This window comes from Physcomitrium patens, chromosome 3, assembly GCF_059467195.1.
Source record: "Physcomitrium patens ecotype Gransden chromosome 3, ASM5946719v1, whole genome shotgun sequence".
Lineage (NCBI taxonomy): Eukaryota > Viridiplantae > Streptophyta > Bryopsida > Funariales > Funariaceae > Physcomitrium > Physcomitrium patens.
Window position 1 is genome coordinate 24,163,718 of NC_143412.1, and position 23,765 is coordinate 24,187,482.

The following is a 23,765-nucleotide window of genomic DNA, read 5'->3' on the forward strand; positions in this document are numbered from 1 at the left end:
TCTCTGGAACCTTCTAGAAGCTTCTTAGTTGGTAGAAGATGTTAGGGAAATAGTCCTTAGAACCTTATACAAACAAGTTTCTAGAACCTTCTAGAAGCAAGTCTTTGGAACCTTCTAGAAGCTTCTTAGTTGGTAGAAGTTGCTTGAGAAGCTTCCTAAATAGGAGTATATATTGGAATCGAGGTTGAAGAGTTCTTCAGTTTCAACAACACATCTCTTGGAGCTATAGCCCACCTCTCTGGTGTTGTTCTTGTATTCATCTGATTAATCTAGTTCTTGCCAGTTCTTCTTGAACTTCTTGTTAGATCTCGAGTCTATATTTCTGTGTTTGTGACACATTGGTATGCGGCGACTTGCTTTTCTTGAATAAAGAAGTTAATGAATTTTTTAAATAATTAAGAAAAATGATGTTGTACTCTTTTTCCTTCATCTATGGTTTTGTCCTTAAATACAATAAGTTTTTCTAAATAAGGTTTTAATGAGGCAACAATTGTTGATCTTGCAAGCTTACAAAAAAGTAATGATCATAATTCTATATAAATTTTATATTATGTAAATATTATGATGAGCGAAGAGGAGTGTTGAAAGCATTAAATGTAGCCGGTGCTCTCCATAATATTTACTATAGTCTACAATAAATACTATAGCTACAGTATTTGGAATGTAGTGGAGAAGAATTGTTTATCCTCTCCCCTTGTATACAAGACACAACTAGATCAATAGACTTTTGTGTGAAGCTCTCTCTCTCTCCCCTTAGAAACTCTCTTGTGTGTGTGTATTACTTACTACTACTCTTGTGTCTTTCTAAACATTCTCAATGTGTGTGTGTGTATTACTTACTACTACTCTTGTGTCTTTCTAAACATTCTCAACAGCATTCAAGCCATTCTGAAATCTGAAATGAAGCTTTCATCCCTTGTGCTTGCGCTAGACGTTTTTCATCCTCGAGTTTCGTTGGTTGTGTCCTCGTTACGCTGTGTCAGAGCGGATTATTTGGCGCTGCGATGCTGCTGTGCCGAAGACGTGTGTGCTTTTGAAGCTTCATGTTTGCCGTGTTATGAGCGAAGAGCTTTTAGAAGTTACCCACAATTTGAAGGCGCAATTTTTTTGGGTGTGGATTGATCATGTTAAGAGTTATGGGGAGAAGTTGGGGGATCTGAGGAATGTGAAATTGTTAGAGACGATTTGTGTTGCTTTGGAAGCCAGGATGGGGTTTACGCCTTGGGAGCAGCTCCAGTGGATGTTTGGAGCGGTGGTGTTTTTCCACACTTCGGAGTTTCTGCTGGCGCTCGCGTACCATGGTCGCCGGCGTGTCAATGCCGCCTGTAAGTTCAAATTCCATGCTAAGCTTCTGCCTGTCGTCTTCAAGAACTGCCGAGAATTTTGGAGTTCCTCGTGTTTATAGTTAATCGTCAGATTGATCTTGTTAATATTTTTTTTGCCTACTCGAGGGCAGTGGATTCAGCTATCCGCAAATACCAATGTAACCAAATTTCTCAACTTTATTAGTCTCTCCTCCGCTTAAAATGCTAGTGGATGCAATTAATTTCATTCACACGATCGTATGAGAGCAGTCGTATAAAATTACTGCAGTCGCGCTGGACTATGCAAAACTTCTCTACTTCTCTGTCTGGATTAGTTTTTAATTGCTGCTAGTTGTGGATGATCATGCTCAACCTCTTACTGAAAATCTGAGCGCGAGACTGATTCAAAAGCACTGTAAAAGATAATTTGCAGATATGGTTTCATTTCGTGCCGATATTCTGACAATGTCTGTCGTTTCAAGATTCTGTATATTATCATCGAAGATATTGATGGTAAGGATGAGCTCAGTAGTTAGAGATTGACATTCAAGGTATACAGAATGTTTAGGGTTGAGAGTGTGAACTTGTCAGGTAGCGATTTGTTGTACTGAACCGACTACTGAAACAATGCAGCTACTCTCATAAGTGTCCCCTACTTAATAGCCCTGGGTGTTTCACTGGTGGAGCATGCACTTGAGAGCTGGTTTGCACCGTGGCTGAAGCAGCAAGCTTACTTGAGCTACACAGGATTAGCCATGGTAGTGGTTGGTGATAGTCTTCGCAAATTGGCGGTAATTACTGCGAACAAAAGCTTTACACACGATATCAAAGTAGAAAGACGACAAGAGCACAAGCTTGTCACTCATGGTATTTACAGGTAGCCTTTAATTGCCATCCAACTCTTGGTTGTAGGGGCTGATCCTGTTTTTTCAACTTTTAGATTTAAATTCTAAGAAATACTTTTGAAAAACGAAAGCTTTGAACTTTCTATTAACTTGTTAGCTTATTTTATTTTATTTTATTTATCTATGACGCATTCTTTGTTCTTTGTGAGTAGATTTCTATTGTTAAACATATTCAATTGGTTCTTTTGCAGGTTTTTTCGTCACCCAAGTTATCTGGGATTTTTTGTCTGGTCGATTGGCACACAAGTATTACTCGTCAATCCAATTTGTATAGTCGGCTACACTCTCGTCACCTGGCGCTTTTTTAACGATCGGATACCGTATCCTTACACTTGATTCTTGCGTTGGCAAAAATGTTTTATGGTTATTTTCAGTTAAGAGTTTGTTGTATGTTAAACCCTATCAGGAGCTCAAATTCTCTGGTTAAAGTGCAGGATTTGTTTAAGCTTGTTTATGGAGCGATTGCTTTCTGACATGCTATTTTATCAAGTACATTATGAGTGTCAACAGCAAAGCTTCAGAAATAAGAGTTAGAAAGAGATCCTTGGGTGCTACCTAAGTATTCGCTTCAGAGTGCTTTACAATCCGATGTGGTTTCTTAACTTTGTTTCAAAGATACGAGGAGTATCATCTGCGCCGCTTTTTTGGACAAGACTATGTGGACTATGCCAGCAGAGTCCCATCAGGGATGCCCTTCGTCAAATAATTCAGATAGTACTGTCAGGTTCTCTCGCGGTTTATACCCTGTTTTGTTAGCTTGTGTAATTTGGTTTCAACTGTCCGCATTGATGCAAGTGTGAAATAGCGTCATTGTCTAATGCGGATTTAATTTGTTTATTTTTTTATATTGAAGTCCTGAGAAACGACTGGGTAGTTGGGTTATTCTATATCTTTCATAGAAGTTTCATTTTATTGCCTGAAATTCCAGTGTCGGCACCTTTGGAAAGTAATATCTCTTCGTCCTTATTTGTTGAATCTTAATCCTAATCCAAGTGACATAGATTGACCAACAATGTGAAATGTAATGTAGTACGAAACATCATTTCTGCAAGTCTAAACAACCTCAATTGGTTCATTAGAGATCAGCATATTCAATATTTAAGGGCTGATAGTGTCTACCCTCTTGGTTTGGCAGAGGCTAACCTTGACCCGTGATGAGAAGGGTATGTTCCACTTCTGCGCTCAAGCAGGGTAACTCGGGTAAACTGCAGAAGGGAACAATGGCGGTAAATCATGAAGTAGGGATGTATTCATCTGAAGTAGAGAGTGGTTAGGTCCATCTAAAATGACGTACGTTCTCATTCTGTTCCTCCATCTTATCACAGCTAGTATCTACCACTGGAAACTTAAGCAAGTTCCAAAGTAAATGCCTGCAACATTTTAGAAAATTTGGGCAGTTGATTCTCTGTTGTTTACTTGGGTCGTTGCGAAAAGCTGTGATACGATACCAATTTTGAATTTAAATTTTGTTGTGCAAGTTGCGCTTTGAGTTGCTTACTAACTATGACAATCTTAAGCAAGACATGATGTGCTCCTCAAATTACGATTTCTTAGTTAACAGTAGTTGAATTTAGATGTCTGTAGTATTTGAACCCCCTCATTACTCTTACACTCAAAGCCCCATCTTAGGTAATGAATGGGTTAGTTACCGAGGTCAATTTCCAAATTTAGAATTTAGAGCCATGTCAAAGCAATTCTGAGCTACTTAGGGTTTGACTGATTTTAGGGTTTAGGCAGGGCAATGTTGCACGAGACCGACATTTGTTGATGGAGCACTACGCATTGCTGCCGAAGCAACACACCAACTCCATCTCCACCACAATTCTCTTCCCATTAAATTCCCCTAGTTTATTCCGAGGATTGCAGACCTGCTCAATGATGATGAATCCTTCAACTCGTTTCTGAAACTCAATGATTCGGAACTCATAAACAACACCGCACATGTTAATTGACGGTGGGAGACTCAATGATCTTCACCGCATTTCATCCTCCCTCTCATATACTCACATGGACACGCCACTTTCTTTCAGAAAATCGGAGATACAGGGATTTTCCGTGGATGCTGATGTGCGCACTCTCTGCGACAGGTGCTTAGCATGCCATGATGAAGACCAACGGCCCTCTCTTCCATCTTAAAACAATTCCACAACTCCACGGCGACAAACAATTAAGCTGGAAAAACTTACAGTCCAAACTATGAATCTTATCCTTAAGAGAATTGAGACAGTAACACACAAAACTATCATGTTTCTTGAGTCCTCCCCCTTCCAAATTCTATGTTTTGTCGTTTTAATCAGTTACTCTTTCACATAAATGTTGAGATTTCGAAGAAGAACGCCGAAATGTTGTCTCATTATGAGAAGCGTGGGGTCACACTCAAACACTACAATACGGAAATTTCGTTTGAGATGCATGAGCATCTAAGATGAGCACAAAGCAATCTTCTCCCGCGAGCTGTAATTTTAGAGGGCCAGATGCAGAGTTTCGGTGTAGGAATTCTGGCAGAATGTTGCCGACTGGTGGCCCTCGAAAGCTGCTGACACTAATAAATATACCCAACATGCTGTGTAGATATTCTCTCTCGACTTTGTTCAATTCACGCTTTCCTCAGTTCGACCACACGGTTAAGCTTACTGGCTTGATACTATGGGTATCCAGTGTTATTTACGTTCAATAGTCTTCGTATGACCGTGGTGATGCATATGTGCTAATGACAAGCTCTACTTGTGACGAGATTTCAGTCAGACATTACGTAAGTGCGAATTTGAACTTGTGGACCGTGTTTTAGTTGCACAATTGAGTTTGGGGATGATGAATTGTAAGAAAACAGAGAAGAAACAGATGCAAGCGATGGGAGCAATCATGGCAGCAACGACGCTTCTACTAGTGCTGCTCTTGTCAATAGGACGCGGAACCCAAAGACAAATTTCGCTTGAGAAGGAGGATTGCAAAGTGTGGTTGGTGCAGTCCATTCCAACAGACATGCCGGAGCTTCCGCTGGTGCCTGGAGTGTTGAATACTGGCGATGTGCTTCAATGGTTGGCTGGAAATGCCACAGAGAAGGGATTGGATGTCTCGGCGCAGTACTGGGAGCTTCAGGCGGAACCGATCAACCCAATTTCGGGTGACTATGGATTCTCGGAGCAGGAGATGGCGCACTTCGGCGCGCCTGTTGGTAAGGCTGTGTACGATTCGTTGCTGGCAGCTGCGGACAGAGGTGTACCCATCCGGTGATTGCCATGCTCGAGTTCAGAATTATGTTAATGTTTATCGTAAATTATGATTTCCCCCTCTCTTGATGGTTTGAATGACGGCCAATTCGATTATACTGAGAATTTGAATCTCCCCACTGTAGAATTTTGCAGCACACGGGATTTTCTCCAAGTTTTGATGCCGAATCGGCGGCCATGGCCGCGGGGAGGCCGAACGTTCAAAACCGAACTCTCGTATTGACCAAATGGTGGGGTTCGGGAATCATCCACAGCAAGCTTTGGATAGCCAACAAGGAGGATGCCTACCTTGGATCCGCAAACAATGACTGGAAATCTTTCACACAGGTATACTGAGCTTAACCAGTGGAATCAATTTCATAGTGTGTCTTTTGCACCGAAGGATACCCTACATTGTTGGCAATCTGTACGTAACTTGTCAGCAATGTGGTTAACTGGAGAATTCAAGTCGTAAGTCTTTCAATGCAGGTGAAGGAAGTTGGAGTTTATTTCAGAAATTGCCCTAAGGTTGTGAAGCTACTCGATGGATACTTCAACAATTTCTGGACCCTCACTTCATTGAATGCCTCAGAGCATACCTCGGTGGTCTGGGATCAACAATGGCAACTGAACCGCACTGTGCCATGTTGGTCTCAATTTGTGGAACCCCACAAACGTTGCCAGTGAGTATTTATTCCTCTCAATGGATTCAACTGCAAGTCTGTAACTATGTTATCATACATCAATATTGTTAATTTGCTGAGGTGAACTGCTCAGATTTTTATGGTCCATGTCTGTGCAGATCGCCGTTCTCAAAATATACCACAACATCACATGTACAAGGCTATCCATTATTATCTGATCCTCCCTTCTTCCCGTTGAAATTGGACACACCAGGCCGGAGAAATGCGAGCGAAGGAAACTCACTTGCCTATGTTTCTGTGTCACCCCCAGAGGTGAGTGTTCATAGCTAAAACCTCAGCTACGCCCTTGAGTAGATCGATTAACTATGATTGATAATGTCAAGGCTAATCACATACTTCCGTTCTGAAGTGGAACATGATCTGTTTAACTCTTTCAGATTGCCTCCGGCCACTCCCACCAGACTGACGAGCAGGGATGGCTGGACACAATATTTTCGGTGCCTGTGAATGGGACAGTTCGGATCAACACCATGGATTGGCTAGGGCAATCACAATTCTTGGATATGGATGTCTTTTGGCCTGCTTTCTCAAACGCTATCTCAAAGGTATATTCTAATCCTAATCTTTTCAGGATATAAGCTTGACATTTTCACCTCGTTTTTGAAGTAATTTACCATTCCGGAAGCATGCTCTATGGTCTTGCATTGAATCGGACTCGGATGTCGATACAGGTGGTCTTTACAAAGCATGCTACGGTGAAAGTGTTGGTCGCTCGCTGGAAAACAACACTCGAAGGAACCGATAAGTACCTACTTTACCTTAACTACACCAATTTCTTGTGCAAGTCGTCTACGTACAACAGTTGCAACGGCAGAGTTGAGATCAAGCATTACGAGGTTCCAGGTTGGGATTCCACAGGGCCTGCATCAGATGCAACCACAGGAGCATCAACAGGAAACGAGTATCCAGGTTTCGCACGAGTGAACCATGCGAAATTTGCAGTGAGCGATGTAAGAGCTAACATCGGAACAAGTAATCTTGTGTGGGATTACTTTTATGCCACAGCGGGTGTGAGCTTCGGCACTTACGACCCTAGAATCGTTTCCCAGCTCCAAGAAATATTCGATGCAGACTGGACGTCTCCCTATGCAGTTCCCTTATTACAGACTTCCTCTCTGTAGACTGTTGTAAACAATAATTTATGGTTATTTCTACGAGAGCTTTTAAGTTATGTCCCCTATTTACAGCAAATGCAATAATGGAAATGATCCACGTCTTAGAAATATATATGGCATGTGTATTTCAAGTTACCCACCTACCAAGTGGATCCAGATGCTCGAGTTTAAAACACGCCACGATGCCTTCCAAGACACGAGCTACCAGATGGAAGCAAGGTGTGGAGTACAACATGCGTTTGCTTCTTAAATAATACATAGAGTGCCAAAAGAACTTTGAGTAGTGTATAACCCTCACTGTGGATACCAACTGTTCGGGTGATTTCCGTGCAGCTATTGCAATAAGAGCATCAATGATCTAAAGTCAGTGTTGTACGATTTGATGGGTCGCTTTGACGTCTTCGTAACCAGAAAAGGTCAAGGATTCGGAAACAGCCTCCGTCATATCAGGTCAATGTGATGCACGGTATTTTACTGTCGGAAATGGCGAATTGAAAAAGTACACGTATATGTAGTAAAATAATGTGACAATCTTCGCATGAAACTCATGACGCCGTCAGGGCTTGACTTGCCATCATGTAAGGAAATACAAATAGTGAAATATTCTTTCTTCCACTAGACCCCTTTACCAAGCCTTCATTGTATGTTATCTAACAGGGTTCTTACTTCAATCCACAACGGCAGTGGGATTCAAAGTCTCTAACGTCCCACGAATTGCGTCAAGGATTAAGGATGGCGCAACAGCAAAATACTCGAGAGGTTCTAGAGATTTGTTGGTGTCGACCTCTATCGATTTGCAGCGGAAGGAAAATTAAACTCATCATAGAATGCCCTCGAAATTCTTTGAGCTATTCCCTAAACATGGTAATTCAACACGATTGATGTTCTGAATCTCCAGATTTGAAATAACCAATATGTCAGAACCTCTGTTAGAATGCAGAAACAAATTCCATAACAAGAAACAGCTGCTATTCTAGATAAGAGAATAAAATGTATATTCGCAACAGCTCCGATCTATCCAGGCAGAAGCACTTGATTGCTGGGATAGAACCACTGCCAAGTGGCCGTGTTAGTCTTTTGACTTGAGAATGCGTACCTGACGTGATCTTTGCATTCCGTAACTCTCCGCACGTGGCTAAAACTCGTCGTCCCAGGTACATGTTTGTAAGGCAAAGACAGGAATAGAGAGAGGGTTTACTGTGACACAGACCGGCGTTGGTAACAGTGATCCTACTTGAACCGAGTGTCCGCAGCAACGTCATCAGAAGGTGTGCATTGCTGCAGAACACCGTCAGGTTGAAGAACACAGCATGCAACCAATGCTTTCAGATGTCGAGTTAAGCCCTCCCTTCTACTCCTCCCTTTGCCTCCAAAATTGGAATCCATGTCGCTTGCAAAGAAGCAAACGCTCATTCCTCTTGAACAAGAATGTCTTAACTAGACCAAAATCGGAATCAGAGCAAGTAATCCGCGGCGAATTGTAGTGGAGGACAGGCGACTAAACACACGGACCTTCTACCAACTATATTTTTCTCCAGCATCGTCATTTCTCTACATCCCACTGGACACGCAACGATCCTCTCAGAGCCTTCCAATCATCACTCTGAAGTGTCAAGAAAATCACCGCTACTGAAGTACACCGCAAGCTCCGAATCGCCGGAATCGGAGAAGTAACAAACGGATGCAAAGTAACAAGCTCCTCAAAAGCATCACAAGCATGCAGACCTAAGAAGAAGACAAGGTAAGAGGAGTAGGAAAAAGGCACACTGGAATCATGATTGTCGACTGAACACATTTGCCCCCCTCCCCCCCCCCCTTGTCTGAAATATCATCGACGTCTACTGGAAAACGACTGGTAGAGGATACGCAATGAAAAGAGGATTGCGAAAAATAGCGAAAAGAACGTTTCAGACGTGACCTTCGACCTTGCGTAACATATTGAGTACAAACGCATCTGGAAGGGGCCGCGCACCGACACACGACGCGACACGAAACGCAATACCGGGGGGCCTCGTAAGAGAGAGTTGGATCTTGTGGATGATATCGCTTAGTGGCCACTGGTTGTCACGGGTGCTTCAGGGTTCAAGGTGACGAACAAAAGTGACGACGACAACGACGACGAGATGAGATGGGAGATGAGTATGGGAAGGAATTTGCAGGGCCTCAAGTATTTACTCTCTCAGGAGCAACCCCCAAAATTAGGTCGTTCTTCGTCGGAGTCAATGGAGTTACTCTCCCCGACGACCTTTCGCTATCTCAGCCCTTCAACTTTGACTTTAGTGGAGCGGAATCTAACGGTACCCGTCGAATCACGGGTACCGGTCGATCCGGTTGGAAACTGATATGAGCGGGTTGAGATATTGCAATGAAGTGCAGTTGTCAATCTAATATTTTAAGATAAGTTCAACCAGAACCGAAGAAGGGAGTGGATTTGACCCTGGAAAATAACAGCACATTAAGCATGTTCACATTTCAGAGTTGAACAGAAAATGAAAGTGAAAAAAAAAACATAGAATTATCAGAGTCATAAATCAAGACATCATTTTGAGAACAAACTTTGAGAATGAAGTGGACAAAGATTTTTGAGAAGAATACTGAACTCAACCGTCTCTGTTAATTGGTGCAAGAGCTGCAGTTCAAGACCTTCACGTACATATGATATGAAATCTGTGTTCAAACCAAGGAGAGCTACAATGTAGACTTGAAAACGTAACATGCATGTAAGCAGAAAAAAGGGAATGAAAAGGAAGAGCTGGATTGTGGGTTCGGGGAGGCACTGGAGGTGATCGAGCTTTCCTTGAGGCGTCGAATGGAGGGTGGAGATGGTGGTGGTGAGAGCCCATGGACTCACCCTGACCGAAGTGACGCGCAAGTCGAGATCACTAGGACAGGAACCGCCACGCCGAATGAATGACAGGAGCGTCGAAACCCACATCCAACGAGAATCTTCACCATAGTGTTGGTTTCCTAGATGAGAGGCAAGCTGATTGCGTCAATGAAGGGGCTTTGTCTTTGAACCGACACGAACTCCATCATACAAACATCATCATTTTCCTGGAGAGGGCCAACCGCGGCAATAATTTGCTGAGGAGCTTCCTACCGATTGCTTTACAGCATGATGATTTTAAGGGAGGATGAGGAGAAAGATAGAGAGAGTAGGAGCAAGAGAAGGCACCTGTACTCGACTTCACGATCTAGGTGTGCGCCTTTGATCTCATAACCAGGAAGGCTGGAAAGCACCTTATAAGGCTTATAAAAATGGCGAGGCAGCAACGTCCACGTGCACGGCGAGCAAGAAATCAAGGCACGTTGCCGCATTATTGTGCAGGGCACTGGAATTTCCTGACAGAGAGCCCCAAAGCTCCAGGGAGGCTAACGCGGGTTTGAAGCATTCACCGACGGCCATCAGTCCTTTCCCTCCCACTCACCCTCTTAAATAGTAAGCGATCTAATCGGGGAGCTCCGCAGGTGGCGTTGTCCAAGGGTTTGACTCCCAAGTGCGTCTATGTCGGATCGACCTGGTCCAGGTGCACCTCCCAAACCAGAGCTTCTAGATCGTAGCTCCGATTCTTTCGGGGCGCTCCAGGCGCACACTCAGCACTGCACCGCAAGGCTTCGATCAGGTTCCAGCCCAGTCCAGCTCCGGGTCTAGTGGTCAGCTTCTGCGGGAGCAATCCACTTGCTGCCAGCCACTCAACACCATCTCAGCAACAGTGACGCCAGTCGTTAAGGGCACTTTGGACACATCCGGTGCTCAGAAACCAGTGTCGGTACTCTGCAAAAGCTAGCACTGATAGTGCAGCCACAGAAAACGGAGGCGGAGTTCGAGAATGGGCCAGGAAGGTAGAATATTTAAGGATTGGAGAAATATCACAATAGGCATTCGAGAATAGGGGAATGAGTAAAGTGGTACCAGATAGTAGAACCTTGGAGTAAAGTAGTATTGTGCCAGATGCCATATGATTCCTATTTTTTATTTTTTGATAATAAACAATCTCATTTACTGGATAAGTGCATTTTATTGGTTGCGGTTTTCACAGAGTTTTGTCTCGTGATTGCTCGTAGTCCGTGAAGCTTGACTAACACTGTATACAAGCTACTAGTTTGTTTAACTAATTGTTACATTGCCCATTTTCATGTACAAACTCTCTGTACACACACAACATATTGTAGAATTTTTCGAAAAATGGTTTTTGTTGTTTTTATTTTTATTTTTTAATTTATTTATATATTTACATGTTGATTCTTAATATATATATATATATATATATATTGAGGGCATGTGGAAATATATAAAATTATACTCTGCCTTATTCTATCCAAAACATAAAGTATTTTTAGAAAAAATGTTTTTCTTTGACATAAAATAATCTTGTATTTTAATTTTTAATTTTTTTACTGGTATAACAATTCTTCAAATCTTATACAAAACTCCCAAAACAACAAAATAAGTTTTTTCTACTTTGTTGTTGTTTAATCCTCAACATGTCTCTAGTTCTAATATTATATAAGTTCAATTTAAATTTGAGAACTATAAATGTTACAAATAATAAATGCTAATACTATATAAAAAATAATCATCAATATAAAAAAACTAAAACTAAAATTTGATAAATATATAGATCAAACTTATAATATAGTATAAAAATATTATATCAATTTTTTTGAACATTTTATTCTATTTATGAATCTAAAATGTGAAACCAAAATAGCAAAAATTTACATTATAAATTTAAGAAGTTAATATTAAACATAGATTCTCTCTAACTTATGTGTTTTTATTTGATTTATTTTTAAAAATTAAATAATCAAAATTTATTAAATTTTTATTTTATACATCTAATATTTAGAACCAAAATTCTAATGAACATATAAATATACTCTTATTTTAAATTTATTAGTAATAATTAAATAATTTATGATACTTTAAATATTAAATAATTAAGTTTAATCATATTATTATTTGGATATAAAAAATTATATATATATATATATATATATATATATATATATATATATAATTTTATAATTTTTATAAATATATAATCAAATATAATTTGAAGCACTTCTTTGAAATTTATATAACATTCTAAATAATCTTATTATTTTTTGTAGACTTTAAAGTAATTAATAATACTTTACATCATTTCAAGAATTTTTTATAATATTTTAAAAAAAAAATTTAGTCATTTATTATCTTTTATATTTTTTAATATTCTTTCTAAAGTTTTCATTATAGATTAATATATATATATATATATATATATATATATATATATATATAAATACTAGCATTAAAACTATAACCAAATATGTTTTGTTTTAATGTCTATAGAGGTTTTTGAAACTAGATTGACTACAAAAAAGGCAATGAGAAGAGTGAGAAAGGCCTCACACTTATCTCTATATATATTATCTAATTAAGTAGCTACATAGCAATGTTTTATAGGTAATCCAATATTTGTCCAACTTATAAGATACATGTCTAAGTTGCAAGAGAAGTTTTCAATATGTACACCACATGATCAACATGTACCTCAAGTTTCCAATACGTACAATATGTGGTCACCTTATAAAATAAGTAATTAATATATGTAATACGCTATTGTATTTCATGTCATCTTATTTGGAAATGCATTAGGCATTTGGCATTGGAAAGTGGAATTGTATTTTATAAGTATCCAAGAATCAGATCATGAAAAAATGCCTAAAAATCACATTGATGTTACTTGGCTGCCAACTAGAAAGTTGATGCAAATGTTCTAGCAATAATTTCTCCTTCTTTAACCATTAACTTCAACTCAAAATTTTAGTGTAGCTTGATCTTCAAGTCTTCTAATACTATGCCAAATTTCACTTTGATCCAAATGGTAGATCTTTAGATATCATAGAAATCCTACCCAACTCCAAATTGCCAACTTTTGATACCTTCTTGCACCAAAATCCACATATCTCTTAAATACACTATTAAATTGTTACAAAATTTCACATATACTTAGCACACTCAATTAACTAAGAATTGCCAAATTTTGAATTGTAGATGTGATATCAATTTCACAAACTAAGTGAGAGTGCTGGCCTTAATTGTATTACATAACTTACAAGTTACCAATATAAACCTTAAATTTAAATAAAAATTATAAAATTAAACCAAATTCTACAAAAACAAGTCTTACGTCTTTGGAATAAGTTCTAAGCTAGCTCTTCAATTCCAATTGTTGATCTTCAAATCCCTGTATATTTTGTCCTAGGCAATTAATTTAGTGGCTAGATATTTGATTTCGACTCTATCTCACAAACAATCAACCATGAGGTATCAATCTAATCTATCCTAAAGATTTTTTAGTCCAATCCTATCTTTAATTGAATCTTAATATCAACCATGCTAATTATTTATCTCTTTTAATCTAATTATACTAATTTATGATCCTTTTAAGATAATAAAAGCATCTCTACAAGTTAAAAGGTAAAATTATTAACCAACCTTTAACCTATTAATTATCAAGACAAGAAAATAAACTAAGAGACTTTTATAAAAGCCATATTTAAATATCTTTAATTATTATTGAACTTAGATAATTATATATTAATTAAAATTTTATTTTTTATTATATTTTTATCATATAGTCATGTTAGAACATGACATCTATCTCCTTTGAACTTTTATATTCTCTAAATGAAGCATGTCATAAATGGTATCATACCATCTCTTCATTTTTTGCATCAAATCCTTCATTACTATTTTCACCATACATTTCAAAACAATTATCTTCTTCAAAAATATTGATAGTTTCAATATGATCTTCTATATTGATTTCTCTATTTTGTCTTTTAAAAATCTTTATTCGCTTTTCTGCAACAGATATCTTCAACCTCGTACCATCCAACTTCTTAATGAATATGTAGCATTATTATGAATCATTACTACCACATATGGTCCAAACCAACATTTTAAAAACCTCCGCAAAATATTATGTTGGTTATCCAGACTGCTATCATAAAGAAGTACCTAATCACCTTCTTCAATTCCTTTAGGCTTTAATTGGTGTTGCTTATGAAATCGAGTCTTATTCCCTAATCTCATGTTTTATAGCCTTTCTAATGCTAGTTCCACAACTTTCAATCACAGTTTAAGTTATCAAATTCTAATAGCCAATAATTTTTTCTTTGTCAATCCATCTTCCCATGGTAGTATATTCTAAGTTGGAAAATTTTCTTCAATTGGTATAATTAATTTTTAACTTGTCATAAGTTCTACCAACATATATCATGTCAGTAAACTATGTATTATTTGATCAATCCATAATTCATAAAGCAGAAGTGGAGGCCATTCTCTCACTCTTCTATTGCAAGCTTTGACTAACGCTTTTAGAATTGGAAGATGTCTATATTCATTCTTTGCATTCCCCTTTGAATTATAAGCACTAGTCAACAATAATTTAATTCTATATCTCTTAAAGAATTCACAAGCTTGATGTGCATTCAATTTTGCATAATTTGTAGTGATCTTTCTAATACATTCATATCAATAAATAATATCTTCAAGTAAAAACCTACAAATTTCTTCTATGGATTTTGTTTTTAGTACCTTGCCTTCTACATAGATTGATAAATCTTCACAAAATAAAATTAAATATTTTATTTTCCATAGTTCCATTGACATAATAATCAAATTCACAAGCCATTTAAAATAAACAGCCAAAGGATATGTTAGATGTAAACCATCTTGATGTCATATATTTATATACATTTAACAAGTTATTCAAGATTCTACAAATGAAGCTATATCTTGATACATATTCTTCTACCAATATTGTTCCTTCAATTTAGCAAAAGTAGCCAAAATTCTCCTATGCCTCGCCTATGGATTACTATGAAATTCTTTGAATAGTCTTTGTTGATCTTCTTTAGTACTTACTACTCGTCATAGCATTCTAATATTTGATTTTGGCCTCTTCTATAAAAATCTCCTTTGTAATATAAATCTATATGTTTTTTTTTTTATTATTTGTTTAAATTTTTCAACCGAATAATTAATATGCTTGGTTAATGTATTCAAATAATGTTCAATATCCAATAATTCTCTTTCATAATTTTTTTTATGAAATGACTTATCTTCCTTGTTCAATTATACAATTAAATTAAAATTTATCCACATCATTAATATCTTCAATCATTTCATCTTTTCTATTATATATTGCTTAAAATAATATATTTGCTACTAGATTGTCTTTCCCTACAACATGCATAAATTTCAGATTTAATGACTTGATATAAGCAATCCATCTCAACATTGTAATATTTGGTGTTATATAATTAATAATCATTCTAAATAAAGATAAACAATTCATTTCAATTACTACCATTACCTCAATCAAATAATCTATTTTAGCTTTTATAACTAAAACAATTCACTATAATTTCCTTTTCACCTGGGAATATGCATGTTGGCAAGTACATAAAACCTTAGCTCCAAATCGCTTTGCAAATCTATGTCCATTCAAATCATCTTGACCTACAGTCTATCCAATGGCAATTGAACTAGTATCCACTATAAGAATCACTGGTCTATTGTACTTATAATTAATTTTTCTCAACACTAAAGGTGATGTCAATAATTTCCTTAATATTTGTATTGCTTTAATATGCTTTTTTTTATTTAAACCATTATCCTTTGTGTAACAATTTATACAATGGATCCTCTATGTGAGCATAGTGAGGAATCCAAATATAATAAAATATACATGGACCTAAAAACCTACAAATCTCTATTAAAGAACTGCATTCTTCTTTCATTCTTTTAATTGTATAAACCTTTATTGGATCTAGTTTTCTTCCATAAAATCCACATAAATTTCCAACAACTATAACCTCTTGTATTCCAAATGAAGATTTTGTACCCAATAATGTAAGATGAACTTCTTCAAGCTGAGTCAAACTTTTTTTATAACCTTGTATATGATCAATAACATATTTATAACATCCCTTCTTATCTAAAGTTTCATCTTTGTCTTCTTCTTTATACCCCTTAATAGGAACATCATCTAGAAAAAGCATAGTCTTTTGAAGAATAAAATCCCTCAACGCCTTATTTATCCCGTTTATCATATGTACAACTAAATTAGTTGCATCTTGAAGAAGAGTATAAATTCTAACTAGCTGAAGTGGTATTTTCATCATTGATATATCTCTACTTCCTTCTAGAAGTTGAAATAGATTGCCCTTTCTTCAAATGCTTCAGCAAATTAATCTACTATTAGTCCAATTCTTGCATTCCTAATAGTCACCGCGTTCACTGGTTGCATATCTTGAATAAATTATAATGATCTATTTTTCTTAGACACTATAAACCATTGACTAGAATATGGTCCAAAAGAGGGCTCCAAAATCTTCATCTTCATCTTCTCTTTTAATAATTCTACCAAGCTTGGTAAATAAGCCCTTAGTACAAGAATTAACCTTAAATTCTAAGGTACATGTGGTATAGTGAAAATAACCATAAGCATTATAACATTCGGATCCAGACACCCAATTTTATGAGATTCAAAGGCAAATGATCTATATTTTTTTGCCAACATCTCTTTGAAGCAAATAATTTCCTGTGGCAACAAAGAACCATCAAAATAAATCTTCAATTCTTCAAAAGTCTCTTTAGTAAATTTGTGCTGAATATTTCTTGGATTTCTTAAGTTCTTTTTCCTTAACGCTTTTTCCATATGTTCTTTAGAATCTTCTAACAAAGGTTTAGCAACGAATTTCATCTTTTTATATACTATCTTATATTTTGTCTCAATTATAACATTTGATATTTGAAAAGATTCAATCATATCATAAACTTCTATTTAATGAATTTGTATAATTTTATCATTGTTACTTAATCCAATAGATGCAATCAATTCCAAAAGAACTTCCAATCCATTTTTTTCATAACATCAGTTATTTTTTCATTACCTTTTAATATTACTAATCCACACAATTTTTTTTTAATAGTACATAATTTTTTTTTCTTTTTTTTTTAAATCCTTAATCCTCATATATACAATACTTTCATTCAATACCAATAAATCTTGCATCAAAGGCACCTACATCTTACAAGAGTACTTCTCTTTTTGTACTTCTATAATCTTGCTTTATAGCAACATTTCTAAAAAAATCCTTGAATTCTTCAATAACCCTTGGCAATAGATTTTCTCTCAATTTGTCTTGATTTTGCTCATAATTTGGAGTCATAGTCAAAAAATTTACTATCCTCTTTTCATTCTCACTATAAATTTATGCAGTATCTTTATTTCCATCTGAGTTACAATAATATATGGTTGTCTTAAAATAAAATGATAAGACGTTGCATCTTAAATAAATAAATTTTATTCTATTGTAATGTCATCAATTCGAATTTCACATTTTAACAAGTGTTAAGGACATGAATTTGAAAGAAAGAAAATCCTCAATACCAAAAAGAACTAAAAAGTCACTCAAAGATGATATAATATTGAACTAGAATGGCTATTACAAAAAACACGAAAACTAGAAAGTCTTGAAACAAGACTAAGGATTAGAAAGGCATTGACAAGAGTAAAGAAGGCTTCACTCTTGCTTCCATATATATTCTCTAATTAGGAGTTATATGGTGATATTCTATAAGACCTCCAACATATGTTGACTTTGTTAGCCACATGTCTTAACTTGCAAGACAAGTTATTTATGTATGTGCCACATAGTTAGCTTGTTCTATAAGCTATTATAAGGAGTTAATTTTTTCCACAAGCTACCAACATGTGATTAACTTATTGGCCAAGTTTTTAATCTACAAACACATTTAAAGTCAAAACCATGTCTAAGAAGCTTCTAAAAAGCTTTTCTAGAAGACTTTATGGAATTAGTCTATATTTACCTACTTCTACCTAATTATATAAGTAACTATTGGAATAAATGTATATATTTGTGATATTATCTCTCTCCCTCCCTCTTCCTTTTAGAAATGAATTCCTTAAGGAGCGGTCATCATCTTTCATAAATCTTGTAATTCTTCATCTTGGTTTTGATGGATGTCATTGATGAAAAGCCTCAACTTTCTTTATTGAATTTGTAAGATTTTTTTCTAGCTCTCATGTGCATTCACTAATATCATATTTGTTGCAATAAAAAAGATATTCTAATCTATTTTGGCAATGCCTTGAATCTAAGATTTCTTCCATCTTAAACTCTTGATGATTATCTAAAATTATAAGAAGAGGTGGTATTTCTCTTCTTCCCAAAATATTCATTGTCTTATAAGTTTCAATAAGGGATACATGAAATATAGGACGGATCTTCATAAACTTTGATAGATGTAATTGATAAGCAATAGGATTGATTTACTTACAAATAAGAAAAAGTCCTAGCCTACAATAGTCCAACTTATCACAAAGACAAGTAGTCTTCATATTGCAATGAAGTAACTATATCTTATCACTCACATTGAATTATGGTTGCTATTTGCAATAGACATCCACATTGATCTTTTGTCGTTCATAAGCTTCCTTTATTTGTCTCTTCATTGTTGCATGTAGCTTTGACAAACAATTTGTTAAATCTTCCATTGTAAGATTATCAACTTTTGAAAAGTTAAAAGTATCAAGTTGTAGATGATAACCATAATTGGCAAAGAAAGATGTTTATTAAATAGAAAAATATATCAAATTATTATATACAAAATTTACCAATGGTAAAAGAGTTGTCGAATTATCTTGATGATAGTTGATGTTAGACCTCAAATACTGCTCTAGAATTTAATTCACTTATTTTATTTGCTATCATTTTGAGGATAAAAAGTCAAAAAGAGTTTTATATCGATATTTAAAATCTTGAATAAGGTGCTTCAAAATCTTTATACAAATTGAGTCCTCCTATCTAATATATTATCTTTTGGCAATCCATAATAACAATAGATATTATCAATGAAAAGCTTAGCTATTTTTTCACTTGAAATAAGTTTTATACATGGTACAAAATATTCGATTTTAATGAAGCAATCTACGATTGTAAATATAGAATCATATGAACTTGAACTTAAAAAATCTGTAATAAAATCCATAGAAATAGAAGACCATGGTTGTTCTAAAATAGGTAATGCTTGAAGCAGTCTATAAGATTGATGGCAAGGAGTTTTGGATCTTAAACAAGTATCACATGATTGTACAAAGTCTTTGACTGCCTTCCACGTATGCAGCCACCAAAAATCTCTCTATATAACCTCTAAAGTCTTGTTGTCTCCAAAATGCTATGCTACTGAAAAATTGTGACATGCTTGAAGAACTTGTAAAAGTGCTTCTCTTTTTGGAACATATAGGCATCTTTTGAAATAAAGTAGGTTATTCTTGAACTTGAACTTTGAAATATCATGAGACTTTGAAGAAAGATTCTTGATATCATAAATAAGAGGATCAGAGGACATACTTAATTGAATTTGTTTGACAAAGGTTAAATCAATAATCAATGTTGATTTCATTGCTCAAAGATGAAAATGTCCTAGCTTCAAGAAGATTATTTTTTATTGATCAAAAGATATGTCTCTTTCTTTTGGTATAAGATAAGAGTGTCTAGAAAGACCATCTGATAAACCTTATTATTTTTCAGGTCAATATGTGATCTTGAAATCAAATCTTGATAATGACACGCTTCAACGAGCTTGGCGAAGATTCAAAACACATGCCAATATGAAATACTTGAGGTTCTTGTGATCTGTACATATTGTGACTGGACTTAAAAATCCTTCTAGATAATGACGCCATTCTTGAAATGAATCCACAATTACAAGTTCTTTGTTAAGGATCTCATAATTAAACTTGGCTACTAAAAATTTCTTGGAATAGAAAGCTACTAAATGGAATTTATTATTTGTTTGTATTTGTGACAATATTGAAATTCCTTCTTCAAAGCAACAAAAAATACTTCAATTTCTTTATTCCATTGAAGTTTGTCTTTATAGGTCAAATGTATAAGTAGAGCTCCAACTTGAAAAAAGTTCTTGATGAAGATTATATAATAATTGACAAAGCCCAAAAAACATTACAAATCTCTTATTGTTCTTGAAATCTTTCAATCTATGATAATTTGGACCTTCTTTGGATCTATCATAAGGCCTTCATTAGAAATAAAGTACTCCAAAAAATCAACTTGAGTAGTATGGAATATACACTTTTTCATCTTCACATATAATCTTGTATTTTTTAAGTTTTTATATCACATAACGAATATGAACTTCATGCTCTTTTGTATTCTTATATCACATAACAAATATGAACTTCATATTGAGAATAAGATTTTACACATGATTTCAGCCATATAATTCTTATTATAGATGAAGCAACTCGAATTTTGATAAATTGTCTTCTTTGGCAATTGAACTTGTCATTTTGTAATTATGTTGTTTCTTAAGACAATGTTGAGTAGTGTGTGTAGCGTTTCCATAATATAAGCAAAGACCCTCTTGACAACGTCTAAATTTTTTTTACTTTGTGAGAAATTTAAAATATATTGTATGAATTTTTATTGATTTTGGCCTTGATGAATAAATTTCTAAAAATTAGGAGTTGCCATCATTATTTGATTTGTTCCTCTCCAGCCATATCTTTATTCTTGATGTCTTTCAAATAATTAATTATCACATGTAATGGCTTATGCAATAAATTATTCTAAAGATTCTGTCTTTAATATTGTCAATAATAAGTCTTTGACATTATCCTTCAACCCATATCAAAATTGATTGATAAGAGCTTTGTTGTTTCAATCCTCATTGCAAACGAGGTTTTGGAATTCACTAGTATATATGGTGGCTGACCATGATCCTTGTCATAAAGATAAGAATTTGGTCTCAACTACTCTTTTTTGATCAATTTTTCCAAATGTGGCTATAAATACTTCTAGGAATGAATTCAAATCATAAAGGAGTCATAAATCTTTATCTATTAAAGGTACAAATCAAGAAAGAGGACTTCCTGATAGAAGTGTGCTTATGAATCCGACTTGAGTAAATCCATCGAGATATGCAACCTTAGATAGAGCTTGACTTGTTACAAAAATCCTCAAAATTTTGATCTTATTCCATCAAACTTCTTAGGCATAATAACCCTTGTCTCTATTATATTTGTAGAAGCAAAATTTCCTAGATTTGGTTGTGAAATCAATCTACTTGTTTCTTTCAACTGCACAACTTCTTGTTGCAAACTCTAAACTTTTTCATAGACCTAGGTATAGTACCTCCATGATTCATATTGGAGATATGTGAGATTTCTACTCTTAGAGTATTAACAAGCTTATGAAGATCTGTAATAATTAAAAATTTATTCTGACTTTCATTGAAAGTAGCATCCAAATCTTTTCTTTTATAGATAATTCAAATGAATTTAAAAAATTAAATTATAGGAAGGTAATTTGTAACTTCTAATAAAAATTTCTACAAAGAGAAGTAATCTATTTTCTTTAAGAAAAAGAACACTATTAAAAAATAATATTTTTTATTTAAATATGGATAGTTTATAACTTTCAAAATATAAGAATAGAAGTAGAGTAATCTACTCACTTCTAAAACAAGAAAAAAATAATATATTAGCACTCTTCTCAAATTTTCAAGAACATGAATCCCAAAGAAAGAAAATCCTCAATACACTCTTGTAATACCAAAAATAACTAAAAAAATCACTCAAAGATGATATAATATGGAATTAGAATGGCTATTGCCAAAAACAAGAAGACTAGAAAGTCTTGAAACAAGACTAAGGACTAGAAAGGCATTCATAAGAGCGAAGAAGGCTTCACTCTTGCCTCCATATATATTCTCTAACTACGAGTTATATGGCGATATTATATAGGACCTCCAACATGTATTGACTTTGTTAGCCACATGTCTTAACTTACAAGGTAAGTTATTTATACATGTGCTATATAATTAACTTATTCTACAAGCTACTATATGAAGTTAATTTGTTTGACAAGCTACCAATACGTGGTTAACTTGTTGGTCAAGTTTCTAATCTATAAATACATCTAAAGTCAAAATCGCATCTAAGAAGCTTCTGAAAAGCTCCTCTAGAAGACATAATAAAATTAGTCTATATTTACTTAGTTTTACTTAATTATATAAGTAATTATTGGAATAAATATATATGTTCATTATAACAAGCATCATATAAGTCACTTTGTGTGTTATTAATTGCCTTTATTGCCTATCTATACAACATATCAATTTTCCACCTTTGTTTCATGTAAAGATTCTTAGACATAAGATTTATCTTTGAACTATGGTCAATCAAAGCAACAACTCACTCACCCATATCTCCAACCTTTACTAATACCTTTGTAGTTGCTTTAGTCCAATGCTTCCAAGTATAATAACTTGAAACTTCTTTATCTTTATTACTTTCATCATCAAAATATACTCTTTGATTATGACTCCTCCCCTCACTTGTTGATTGTTTGTGACAATTATCAAATACATCTTCTTCACCTTCATATATGCATGTATCAATAATATGATTCAATCCATCTTCTCCCATTAATTGCTTCTTTTGTTTAATATTGTTAATAATGGCATTATAGAGTTCTTTCTTAGCAATTCCTAAAAACTCTTTCAATGTAAATCCAACCTTAGCATTGATCATATATTCCTCAAGTACTCCCTTTAAATCTGTTGTTGCTTTGATATCAGAGAGTAATTTGTAAGTTATCAATTTATCTTCATCTTTTATTTTTTTTACTTTTTTTTTCTAATATTATTGAAGTATCTTTTGTAGATAATTCTTGTGAAGCTACTTTACGAGCCTTATCTCTTCAAATTTGCATCTTAGAAGAATTTCATTGTCTTGTATCATCAAAAGTTCTTCTCATCTTTTCTTCCATTAAAGCTTCATATTGGCTTTTAGCAATATATGCATGTATCGATAAAGCTTCTACACGATCCTTCCAATATGTAACATTATAAATTGTTGCAATAATTTTCAATAAAGCTTCCTATGGTATTTTCTTTTTTTGCATGATAGACATGACAAAAGACCAAAGTCGACTTAGTTGAATATTTCCAACAAAATTTTATTTGCCATCATTATCCATCTTAGTTCCATAATTTGTAACTTCTATTGTTGCAACTCCATGTGTTACTTAATTGATACTTTCATACCTCTTTTATCATAGTTAGTTTGAAAAAGATCACAAATATCCTTCAATACAACTTTTCCATCTTTTCAATAAACAATACCTTATTGTACCATCTCATTGAATTTACCACAATTTTTTTAAAAATAAGAATCATCATTATACCAAATACATCTTTGTATTTACTATTATTTAAAAATAGCCTTTAATCTTATTGTAGAAGTCTTCTCCTCAAGCCTTGCAAGTTTGATTTCAAGATTTCTCATCCCACATACAATCTCCTTGAGTTCCATACCTTCTTTTTTTAGTGTAGCAAGCAGAGATTAGACAATAGGCACAGTGAATCATATAGTAGGTATTGAAGTCTTCATTATTTGTACTATTCTTCAAGTACTAATTC

At 34.7% G+C, this 23,765-nt stretch overlaps 2 protein-coding genes across 2 annotated transcripts; both read left to right on the plus strand.

Moving 5' to 3' along the window:
• Positions 1-993: 993 nt before the first annotated feature.
• Positions 994-3,686, plus strand: LOC112280103 (putative protein-S-isoprenylcysteine O-methyltransferase). The gene is made up of 5 exons (XM_024515160.3): positions 994-1,325; positions 1,938-2,181; positions 2,401-2,529; positions 2,825-2,933; positions 3,345-3,686. The coding sequence occupies exons 1-4, from the start codon at positions 1,058-1,060 to the stop codon at positions 2,913-2,915; spliced, it is 732 nt and encodes a 243-aa protein (XP_024370928.1). The 5' UTR covers positions 994-1,057; the 3' UTR covers positions 2,916-2,933; positions 3,345-3,686.
• Positions 3,687-4,460: 774 nt separating this feature from the next.
• Positions 4,461-7,600, plus strand: LOC112280102 (uncharacterized). Its single transcript, XM_024515159.3, has 6 exons — positions 4,461-5,439; positions 5,565-5,766; positions 5,908-6,101; positions 6,221-6,374; positions 6,500-6,667; positions 6,794-7,600. Exons 1-6 carry the CDS (start codon positions 5,018-5,020, stop codon positions 7,241-7,243), a joined length of 1,590 nt encoding a protein of 529 aa, XP_024370927.1. The 5' UTR covers positions 4,461-5,017; the 3' UTR covers positions 7,244-7,600.
• The last annotated feature ends 16,165 nt before the right edge of the window (positions 7,601-23,765 follow it).

Excerpts from the sequence above, each read along its gene's own strand:
- LOC112280102 (XM_024515159.3), top strand. The coding sequence starts at position 5,018 with ATGATGAATTGTAAGAAAACAGAGAAGAAACAGATGCAAGCGATGGGA. Across the intron at positions 6,375-6,499 it reads TTTCTGTGTCACCCCCAGAG|ATTGCCTCCGGCCACTCCCA; the intron begins GTGAGTGTTCAT and ends TAACTCTTTCAG. Across the intron at positions 6,668-6,793 it reads TCTCAAACGCTATCTCAAAG|GTGGTCTTTACAAAGCATGC; the intron begins GTATATTCTAAT and ends ATGTCGATACAG.
- LOC112280103 (XM_024515160.3), top strand. The coding sequence starts at position 1,058 with ATGAGCGAAGAGCTTTTAGAAGTTACCCACAATTTGAAGGCGCAATTT. Across the intron at positions 2,182-2,400 it reads GTCACTCATGGTATTTACAG|GTTTTTTCGTCACCCAAGTT; the intron begins GTAGCCTTTAAT and ends GTTCTTTTGCAG. Across the intron at positions 2,530-2,824 it reads TTTTTTAACGATCGGATACC|ATACGAGGAGTATCATCTGC; the intron begins GTATCCTTACAC and ends TTTGTTTCAAAG.